Consider the following 12,066-nt stretch of genomic DNA (forward strand, 5'->3'; position numbering starts at 1 on the left):
GCTTATGGGGGAGACCAGGGCTAGTTGTCACACTCCAATGGATAGTTAATATGTAGTAATACATATGCATTATATTAACACATAATGTTATTGGGGTAGTTTCTGTTTGTAAATTTAAATGGAAAAACAATTATTAAACAGATTTTAAGTAATTTACAAAAATATCAAACTATTGTTTTGGCCAAACAAATATTGTAAATACAGTAAATTTGTTTAATTAATTATAAATTAATACATTACAATAATTATATAACATTATATTATTATGATAAATAACAATCATTATTAGATTAATTTTAAGACATTTAATAATACATTGCATAAAATTGTAAGATAACGCATGTGACAACATCAACCTCAAATATTCTTGTCATAAAACAGTTCAACCACAAATGGCATTTTCCTGAATGCATGCCAGTGTGGTTAGATATATAGCCCTTTTGACAACTAGCCTCAGTCTCACACGCACTAACACAAAAGAAAATAATGTTCTGTTTTTGTCTTCCTCATACATTTTCCTGACAAGGGAGTTCTAAGTAAGCAGATGCTGATGTGATTTGAATTAGCCTAGATGCCTCTGTATAATATGTTCATTGGCAGGTTGTGTAAAGTTATATGCTCCATATAACACTATTCTACACAGCATTTTCTTGCATGCAGTGTTTAACATTTAAAAACATTGCAAAACGATCGTAAAAATTATGAAAAACCCAAATAAGTGCCCAATTACAGCATCTATTATGCCTACACTTTCCCATGTAATTCATATAAACAGTTAATTAAATTCACAATTATAAATAAAATTTCAATGTTGGAGGGAAAGTTCATGTCCCATGCTAGGTGTCAAAATAGGCTACAGTTTGAGTATAGGAACCAGAAATAAAGAAGCAGCCTAGATGTAGATGGTTTGTAGCTACTTGAATGTCCCATTTAGCTTTCCTCATGCATTACTCTTGATGGCCATCTGCTGGTGAAAGGTAAAAAATACTTTTTGTAGGCCTACATTTAGTATGAAAAAAAATCGTGTTATTTTAGTATTTTTTAAGCAAATTGAAATCTGATGTTTTATTTTATTTATTTTGTTAAAAATGTGTTTCATTTAATGTTTTGGCTAAAAAACTTACAATTTCTTGCAACTCACGTTTTTAAATTTGACATACGAATAACAGAAGCCTATATTGTTGGCTGCGCCCTAAATGCATTCAAATGAACATACAAAAGCATGCAGTTAGGATGATCTTAAAAAAAAAAAAAAAAAAAAAAAAAAAAAAAACTTAATTTAGAATATTTTACAAAAAGAAATTGATTTATTTACCGTGCAGACGGTTACCTGTGAAGCTCCCTTTTAAGCTGATCCAGATTTAGCCTCCTATTCACAAACTCCATCCGCAACACAATTACAAACCTGCGCGTTACTGATCTCAGATCGGCTTAAAATGGCATTCTTTAAGCTTGTCAGACAACCATGGACTAACAGACAACACGATGTAGTAGTCCAAAATGATGCCAGAAAACTAATTTAGATTTTTATTCATGGTTTTGAAAAATATATATTTTCACAAACAAAAACAAAAATAAATTGTAAAATTCGCGGTGCGCTCATTCTTTAATCTCACACAATTTATTCGACCATCTCATTTTGTTCAGGCAGTAGCAGGGAGTCTCAATCGTGGAAAAAGCGCCAAGTTCTACATCTACAGCAGGCGCGCGTAATAATGTCAAGTTGTTTATGTTTAAAACGAAACTGCGTACTTTGGATTGTCTTTTCCGAAAATGTAACGCATGAATTATAGGACTCATTAGGTAAGACCATTAAATGTACTTCTATTTCTTATTACGTAATTCTGAAGTAACGTGACTCTTGCAGAAATTAACGTGCATGTTGTGTGGGCTGGGCCGCTACGGTTAGCCACACTGCTATATATGTGTTCCTTCATACATAAGAATTAATAATGATCACACTACGGATTTCAAAACAACATGACGCGAATATTAAACATTAAACGATTATATATGAATAAAAGTGTGATAGTTGGAGTTATTTAACGTTATAGCAGATCAGCTTCAAGTATTTTATAGGGCACATCTGAGCCCAAGGTTCTCACGCGGTTCGTGGCTTGTCTTCAATATTTTGAGTGAGTGCGTTACGTGTTTGACATTCGCTTTACTTTCTCTTTTATCTTCTTTAGTGAATGGTTAAAATGCCCGGGCTGCATAGTGAAGGTGGAGTGGTGGCTGCAGCGGGCAGTCCTGTGAAGAAAAGCAAACTCTCTCTAAAGTTCTTCCAGAAGAAGGACACCAAACGAGCCCTGGACTTCTCAGAGCCCCCAGCAGAAGATAGCAGTGCCGCTGAACCAGAAGAGACTACTAAGTATGGCATGTTGTTATTACGCTATCAAATATGGATTATGTTGAAGTACCATATTATTTTTCCTAACTGTTCCCACTTTTCCCCCTCAAGTCATGACCAGGTTGTGCCAATGCCTTGCCCTTCATCTCCTCTTACTGGTGAGAAGCGCGAGAGCCTGGTGCCCTTTGTAGGGCTTAATAATTTGGGGAACACCTGCTATCTGAATAGCATCCTTCAGGTATGCAGTTCAGCTTACTTGCTTATGTTTTATTCATAACACTGTTCTTAAGGCAAGATACCACAGGTGAATATGGTTTAAAAAAACTAAACAGACTTATAGATCAGTATACTTCTGCACGCTGATTTATCACAGTAACGTTACAATTAAAGGGATAGTTAACCCAAAAATGAAAATATTGTATCACCCTCATGTTGTTCCAAACTTCTGTTGAAGTTCTGTTCTTCTGTTGAAGACAAAAGAAGATATTTTCAAGAATGTTGGTATCCATACAGTTGACAGTAGCCACTGACTTCTATGGAAGTCTTCTTTTTTTTCCTACTATGGAAGTCAATGGCTACCATCAACTGTCTGGTTACCAAAATTATATAAAATATTTTCTTTTGTGTTTAGCAAAAGAAGGAAACTCATACAGGTTTGGAACACCTTGAGGGGTGAGTAAGTAATGACAACATTTTCATTTTTGGGTGAACTATCCCTTTAAGATGATTGTTTTGCATGGCAAGTTTTCTAAATTGTTATGTTTAAATATGAAAATGATCCATTATCTGATCCATATAATGATCAATTATTATAATTGAACTCCTATGTAAAAATATAGATAGGAATACATTTGTAAAGTTTATTTAAGTGTATGTAAGTGCTACTGTAGTGGAGATTTCTGCCTCAGTTCCCCAAAAAAATGAGAAGGCAGCATTTAAAAATAAATGCATGTAGATAAAGTGTAATAAAATAAACACTTAAATGTGTATTTTGGATGTTTTGGTTTCACTAGTCTGAAAGAAGACATGTCAAGGAAGCGAAATGGCCTGAAACCTCAAAATTGACCGGCTATTTTGCCTGTGGTGTTTTGCCTTAAATATCTGCATATTAATATTATAGTAGTCTGGACAATTAAACTGGACAATTAAGTTTACCCTTCTTACAAATTTCAGGTCTTGCATTACTGTCCTGGTTTTAAAGAGGCCATCAGATCTTTGTGTCATTTGGCTAAGCTGAAAGACCAACAGCAAGAAGATGGTGCCAAAAATGAGGTGGGTCTTAAAAAGAGGTGGGGGTTGTTTTGAAATGTAACACAAAAAAAAAAAAAACAGTGTTTAGTTGAGCAAAAAAGTAACAACACACTAAAGCCTGTAAAGCATTGACATAAATATCAGTAAATAATGGTAACTTAAATAATATAATAAAGTTAAATATAAAAATAAAAAAAAACATTCGTTTTATATTTCCACACAAAGACGCGTAATATAGCCATATAGAGGGATGTGGGACACAAGCAGGAAAAAGACCATCAATCTCTTTTCTGATATCTTCATGTTTTCTACTTGTTGTAAAAGGTCTGAAGAGTGAATTTTATCTTCCACAAGGGCAATATGTTGTATTTGCGCTGCAAGAGAAAGCGAAACTAAAAGAGTACAAATGTAATAGGCCTAATTAATAGAGCTGTAGCGGTGCGTCGATGACGTCGACGCGTCGACGCCAAAATTACGTCGACGTCATATTTTTTGCGTCGACGCTTCTTTATTTATTATCTATTTATTTTTTTTGCACCATTCCCGGAGGTACAGCTCGCCACACACACACCGCCCGCCGTGTTATTCTGCCATGTTTTCTCCCTTTCTTTCCAAACCGCGACAAACGCCAGTCTCCTTTCTCTGCAGAATGCCACAAATCCGCTCAACCAATCACAGCGCACCATTCCACGCATTGTAAACAGTAACGGTGGCGCTCTGACACCCGGCATCCTAGTTTTCCTTATCTACTTTGCACTTTTTGATCAACAAACAAACAAAAAAAATAATACATTGATGAACCTGTGGTGGATTCTGCCGTAGGGAAGAAAGGTAAGCCATCGAAATCTAATCATTTACGTGAGGAGATTAAGAAGATGAGGCACGCGGGAGGAAGAGAAATGCCGACTGATGCTTGTTCTCACACGACAGCGTCAAACTTCTGTCGAATGCTGACACGTTAACCCCAGGGGATCTTTTAAAAAACTTTCAATTCTTGTACTCAAAGTCAACGAAAACCGAGCAGGACCTAAGCCATTTTACAGCTGATCGCCGTCAAAAAAGAAGGTCGCCGTCGTTTAGAAGGTATTTCTAGCGATGGCTGATTGAATGTAGCCTATGTTTAGTCCAGATTAGTATTGACCGAGTTCAGAGGCTGTCATATGTGGATCAACTTACTTTGTTGTGTATTTTCAACAGTTTCAATGTGAAAAATAACTTTTATATTGATTCAATGGATTAATTGCATGAAAAAAAAAAGGATTTATCACATTTATACTATATTATTCAGAAGTAAACATTGTAGCTGACAGTGTGTTTATGTCAGAATGTTTATTTTTAAACCACAACCTTCTAAGTGCTTCTTTTACCAATATATTTAACATATCTTTTGCATTTCTCATCCAAACAACGTCAAACTTGGCACTGCACTTACTCGTGCCCAGACAGCTGTCGAGTTTGAAATCCATCGGAGTAACGGCTCGACAGAGATATGCGAATAACAGACAGGATAAATAATTCCAATTAGTCGTTAGATTAGTCGACTAATCGATAAAATAATCGCCCGACTAATCGTTTAATTAATAATCGTTTACCCCAGCCCTACTAATTAACCCTTTAGGCGCCAGAGGTTTTTTCCTAAACCGTTCGATTTTGACATCTTAATTTCAAAAGGCTATATCTTAAAAGTGATAAAAGATAGAGACTTTCTGTAAATTAGAGAAATATTAAGGATGACCCAAAGTTTATGTAGGGATTACATTTTCCCATCTAATTTGCATATTATGACGTCATATGGTGGCGGCGATCTTGGATTATAGAATTTTCATGAAAAGTCACATGTTTAAATGATAAAATGCAGCACTTCTTTCCCCCCAAAATGCCCCTCACCTTCTGTATGCTATATTGCACAATACTGAATGCTCAGGTAAATAGTAAGTAGTAAACAAACTGTGTAAATCATTACTAATAAATGGTAGAAACAAACCGAATGCATGTAGCGGTTGGCCTTTTGCTGTAGAGATTTTCCATTTACTACATACAGTAGGCACTCTCATTCCATGTATGGGGCACATATATATTATTCATATGACACACAAAGCCGGCATTCCCATCAGCTTGCGATAGACTATGCATAATAGCCCCTCTGCCCCGTGTCACACACGAGCAGCGCGGGCGCGGACAGATCTGCCTCGCGCGCGCGCCGAGTGCACAGCTCGGACTACTGTCATTGTCATTGCGACTCCCCACCCTGCCTCCACGTTACCCCCTAACTGTCCTATGAATACTTCGACCTTGTCTAACATACCCGTCTCCACCACAATACTGTCGCCGCGATTGCGGAGAGGCACACGGTCAGAAGACAAAGCTGGCTAGCGCGGTAAAAAATCGGTAAAAATCTCCCGCCTTGTTCCCCACAACACTAACACGCCTGCTAACTTCGCGATGAACACTCGGACCCCGGGAAACTTTGTTCCCACCACTGACATTGGGCAAAGGTTTCACCGTTTGTGCTTGGTGTAGGGCTACTTTCACTTTCAGAATCACCGTCATCATCAGAGTCCGCGAATAGAAGACCCAACACTTCATTGCGGGAAAGCTTTATTGATGCCATTAGATAATAATAATAATAATAATCTAATGCAAATACTCACTGACATTGACAATATTGCTCTGATAAAATGGCTCACTCGCACACTAGCTCTGCTTTTGTTCGCACTGATTCAATGCGCTCTAGCTCGAAGATTTTGTATAGAAGCATGACTTTTTTTTGAGTCTGGGATGAAGTATGACATGTCTGCAATCTAGTGGAGGGGAGGTCGAACGAAATTTGACACCCTATTTGACAAAATCGTCCGTTTTATTCAGTGCCGCATCTTGTCGAGTAAACCGTGGCGCCTAGAGGGTTAAAAGCGAACCAAGGAAGAGATGTTTATAATCCCCTTAGAAAATGGTTGAGACGTGAGTGAAGATTTGGGAAAAGAAACAAAGAGATTCCATGTCCAGTGGAATAACTAATGGAATATTGTTAAATTTGCTGATAATCAAGTGACCAGATCGCAAACCAGAATTCAAAGCTAAAATGTATGGGCTCACGCACAACTCTCTCATTTGTCATGAATCCAAATGTTTCCATGGCTGCGATGTAACATTTAATTACTAACCTATTATTTCTTTTGTAAACAAACCTTTGTGCTTCACTCGTGTCATAATATTCAGGTGCTACTCAGCCACCGCGGTGGTGCGGTTGTCAAGTTTACCGGCACAGCCCAAATTTAGAAAAAAAGATCTACATTTGTTACATTGATAAATGTACTAAATTAGCTAATTGGATACATGTACAGAATATATTAATATTGCTGCCTTGACTAGTTGATTGCAATAAACATTGCATGTTTGATGTTATCAGGGGGACTCTGGAGAGAATGTCCTACCTGTTCCCATGGAGCTTCTGGGTAGTTTCCACAGCCTCATCTCCTCTGTGGAACAGCTGCAATCCAGCTTCCTGCTTAACCCTGAAAAATACAGCGACGGAGAGCTTGCCACACCACCCCGCAAGCTACTTAACACGCTCAGGTAATGCCAGAGTGTCGTTCAACAACATTGAAAAGAGATTTAAACATCTAATTTTCCTGCCACGGTCACCTTGGCTTTAATGAGTTTCTAGACTAACCTGTTCGATTTCTCCTCTACAGGCAGCTCAATCCAATGTATGAGGGTTACTTGCAACATGATGCACAGGAGGTACTGCAGTGCATCCTAGCAAGTATCCAGGAGGCCTGTGACACTATCAAAAAAGAGCAAACAGACAACCAGAAGGAGAGCACAATGAGCAATGGAACGGGGGAGACCACGCACGAGGATGATGGGAGCTCAGACGGCCAGCTGAGTGGAAAGAGAAAGAGTGACACAGAAGCAGGCAACGCTAAGAAGAAGCCAAAATCTCAATGCAAGGCAAAGAAAAATGAGGAAAATGTGCCTATGACCCGCTCTAAACGCAAGTCCTCCAGTGACATAACCACAGAGAGTTCGGAAACTAACCACAAGAATGGAGCAGAGGAGCAAGAGGAAAAAGAGCAAGAGAAGGACAGAGGGAGCACCACAGAGGAAGAGAAGAATGACAGTTCCCCCAAAGAGGTGGGAAAGAGGACAAGGAGAGGGAAGCTTGGCTGGTTGAAACCATCTGGGAAGCAGCCCAGCATCTTCTCGAAGTTCCGCAGCATGGGACGTATTACTTCACACATAGGAGGGAGAGGGGAAATCAAGAAGAAATCCGATTGTAGTGCCGAAGAGAAGCAGGAGAAGGATACATCTGAGAATGAGAGCAGAACTCAAGGTGTTAAACAGAGTCTGGGAAAGAGTGAAGGTAAATATCTTTGTCAAAGTTTTGCAATCAAATGATATCTTCTGTCCAGATTTTTTTAGAAACAGAAAATCTGTACTATTCACTGACAAATTAATTGTCTCTACATTTGAGCTGGACATTTCAGTTGAGAGAAATATGATGATAATTTATAAACAGAAATTATAAAAATGTTTTGAAGAGCTGCAATGAAATGTAACTTTAGATATAGCACTTTATACATACATATATATATATATATATATATATATATATATATATATATATATATATATATATATATATATATATATATATATATATATATATATATATATTAGTCCAGTCATTTTAAGCCAAAATGGGGGTCAACCTTGAACAAATTGCAACAGAAGCAAACTCAACTGATTTTGTATCCTCAATATGTCCTGAGTAAGGAAAAAAAGCCCCGAAGAATCCCATTAGGGGAAAGTTTCGAAAAAGACCCATATATAGCCTATTCATTATTTTTCTTAAAAAAATTTAACCTTTAGATATTACCATGAAAATTACTGAGTTGATTACTTGCATCAAGACAAACAAAAAATGTATTACAAGTTTTTTGAAATTGTTTGTTAACATGGACAAACGGTGCATAATCTAATTACGTATGTGCTAATTTGCATAAATACCACAACAGGTCTAAACATTGGGTATAGCTAGGTGAAAATGTCTTGTTGAATCTTGTTGACACATAACAGTAAAATACTTAATGTTAAGGTCTGAATGGAACACATTTAGGCTACCCATGAGCATGAATACATAGAGGCAGGAAGAAGTACTTTAGAAAGCAGCCTTTATTAATTATTATTGCAGAGATGGGGTTTGGGGCTGGGTCCGTGGGACTGTTTCTGGGGATTCACTTATACATATATGTGTGTGTGTGTATACATGTATGTATGAATGTGTGTGTATATATATATATATATATATATATATATATATATATATATATATATATATATATATATATATATGTATATGTATGTATGTATTTGTGATCAATAACTACAAGCATTGTTTTGTATGATTAGATCTATCAGGCCTGGATGTGCTGAAGTGGATGTTTCAGGGTCAGCTGGTGCTGCGGACACGCTGCCTGGAATGTGAGTGTTTCACAGAGAGGAGAGAGGACTTTCAAGATATCAGTGTACCTGTGCAAGAGGATGAGACCAGCTCCCCTGACTCCAGTTCTGAGAGTGAGTACATTGAAAGCATTTAAATCCATCTGTGTTTGTGTCCATCAGTCAACACTCCCTGATGCTGGTTGAAACATTTCATATTTTCATAAATGTATACTTCCTTTTCAGTTTCTCCAGATCCCAAGCCTGAGCTGAAAACTCTCAAGTGGGCCATATCTCAATTTGCATCTGTTGAGCGGATTGTGGGTCAAGATAAATATTTCTGTGAGACCTGTCACCACTACACAGAAGCTGAGAGAAGTCTTCTGTTTGACAAAACACCAGAAGTCGTAACAATCCACCTGAAATGCTTTGCTGCCAATGGCTCTGAGTATGTACTCTTGTTTGATTTTAGAGCTTAATTCCTTTCTTTTAACTACTGAACAGTGAAGTTCTCCCATGAGTATTTTTTTTTTTTTGGTTGCTGTTTCAGCATGTAAACATTTGGACTCAAGAAGGCATTCAAAAAGTGTCACCTTGTCCTTAATAGCTATGTTTCCATCCACCTATTTTTATGCGCATTTTGGGATATCGCATCAAAAACTGCTGGATGAAAACGTCAAGATGCGCATAAATTCTAAACATGCACATACAAGACTTTTTTATCCAATAAGAAAACATGCACATAAACTATGATGGAAACACATTTAACAAATAAATTCCTCAATGCGCATCAAAAAAAAAATCATGGGACTTTGTGCGATGGGTCAGCATAACTGGACTAACCAGCAGAACAGTCTTTTTGAAATGCTGTTTTGGTTGTTCTGAAATGTCATCTTGTGTTCGGAGGCGGATGCTGCTGTTAGGGAACACAGTCATGTAAGAGTTCTGGGAGGGAATTATACCAAACAAGTAACTTGTTATATAAAAACATTTGTATATACAGAAGCTTGTCCTACATTTCTTAGTTATTTTTAGCACCAGTTTATCAGGACGTGACTATTTTGTTCTCTTTGACTCACTGGATGGAAACGGTGCTTTATTCGTAAATGTTTTATGCAATATTCCAATTTTGCGCATAAGTTAAATTCACAACTTTGGATGGAAACAGCTAATGATTGCATACAAGAAGAAAAAAATAAAATCAATGGGCATGAACAATGTGCAAACATTTGTATTGCCTTTTTTTGTTACACAGCAAAAAAAAGTCAGAAGTAGACACTTAAAACAAAATCATTTTATTCAATCTTTTTAAAGTTATCAAATAATTCTTCACTCTTTAACAGGATGGACCCTTATGCTGGCCTTTCCAAGGTGAACACACCTCTGCAGACCCCTCTCAAACTTTCACTGCACGAGTGGTGCACCCAACCTGATTCTCCTGACCAGAGCCATCACTACGAGCTCTTCGCCGTGGTCATGCACAGCGGAGTAACCATCAGCAGTGGTCACTACACCACTTACATCCGCATGATGGATCTCCATCGCACCAATCTCAGGCCTCAGTCTCAGGATGAAGAGCAAGACCGAGACACAGAGGAAGACCCGAAACAGAAGAAAGAGGAGGCACCTCAAACAGATTACGATGACGGTGAGGTGTCTTTCAGCTTGTCCGGCAGGAGCCGCAATGTGGCAAGAGCCAGTTCAACAAGCAGCATGTCCGGCAAAGCAGGAGGCAAGAGGAGCTCTGAGGGTGTTGGGCTTTTAGGGGGACAGAGGACCGTCACCAGTTATGAGCTCAGCAACGGCAAGCAAACCAATCCAGAGAAGGCTTCCAGCTTGGCCAGTCGTGCCACCGGTACTCTGCTTCAGAACACTGTGAAGAAAGAGACCGAGGAAGAGGGAGCCGATGCTATGGGCGACGAGACCCAGGTGAGTTTTGACCTCGCTCTGCGAAACCTTTTGGACTTTGAGGGAAAGTGGATGCTGTTCGATGATTCCGAAGTAAGACTCTTTGAAGAAGAGGACTTCCTCCGAGCCTGTTCTCCTGAGACGTGCTCCACCTCTACGCCCTACCTGCTGTTCTACAAGAGAGTCTCTCAGTGATTGGATATGGACACTCCTCACAGTTATGAAGTTTTAAGACATGGACTATGACAGTACATGTGCAGGTAAATGGAAAAGCAAGTCGGGATATGTTAATAGTTTATACGTACGTTTGTGTAACAAGTGTCAGTGGAAAACCAATGTGAAACTTTAAAGGCTATGACATTTGTTGCCATTTGTCCCCACCCCTCCTCCTCCTCCTCTCTTTTACTGTTTTTGTACTTTGCCCTTTTCTCTTGTTCAGCGAATCCGTGTCATTTGCTTTTCAAATGCACCTTGGCACTTACAGTATTGCATGTGACAGTTTTCCTGTACATTCAAGCATTCCCTTGAAGCTGTAATGATTAACACAAAATTATTTTCTTGTGCACTGATATTTTATATATTTTTTTAAAGATCAGTTATTCTTGCTTGTTTGGGTTTTGTCTCGAGTATGAATTCAAATTTTGACATTCTTAATCCTCAGTAGATTTCATGTTGGAAGGAACAGGCAATGTTTAGTTCCCCGCTGCAGTTATGATCTATTATTTGGCTATTTCCACACAGAGAATCAAATTTAGTTTAAAAGGTGGTTGACTTTGAAAGTACAGAGTATTGATTGCCTATAAATGACCACAGGGATAAAGTGACCTATTTTTCTATTTTTATAGTTTATCAGCCATACCTCAGTCCAGTCTAAGAAGCTTTTCTCCTTTTTTCCATGTTGTGAGCAGGCCCTGACATTACAGTTGGATCTCCATGAGCAATAAATAAAACATTTCATGGAGAATCTCTATTACTACATGGCATTCTGTTGTGTATTTGAGAAGGGAGGGGAAATGAAAATATTTTCTATTACTGGTTATGTAGATTCTTATTTACCACATTAAAACACCAGCATATAAAATTGTCTTTTGGTGCACAGTTTCTTTAACACAACC

At 38.1% G+C, this 12,066-nt stretch overlaps 1 protein-coding gene across 1 annotated transcript; it reads left to right on the forward strand.

Moving 5' to 3' along the window:
* The first annotated feature begins 1,649 nt into the window (after window positions 1-1,649).
* On the forward strand, window positions 1,650-12,037 carry usp1 (ubiquitin specific peptidase 1). The gene is made up of 9 exons (XM_084129502.1): window positions 1,650-1,803; window positions 2,190-2,371; window positions 2,462-2,588; window positions 3,524-3,622; window positions 7,008-7,174; window positions 7,294-7,964; window positions 9,014-9,178; window positions 9,290-9,491; window positions 10,387-12,037. The coding sequence occupies exons 2-9, from the start codon at window positions 2,193-2,195 to the stop codon at window positions 11,144-11,146; spliced, it is 2,370 nt and encodes a 789-aa protein (XP_083985628.1). The 5' UTR covers window positions 1,650-1,803; window positions 2,190-2,192; the 3' UTR covers window positions 11,147-12,037.
* Window positions 12,038-12,066: the final 29 nt, after the last annotated feature.

This window comes from Abramis brama (genome assembly GCF_963993115.1).
Source record: "Abramis brama genome assembly, chromosome: 11".
Taxonomy (NCBI): domain Eukaryota; kingdom Metazoa; phylum Chordata; class Actinopteri; order Cypriniformes; family Leuciscidae; genus Abramis; species Abramis brama.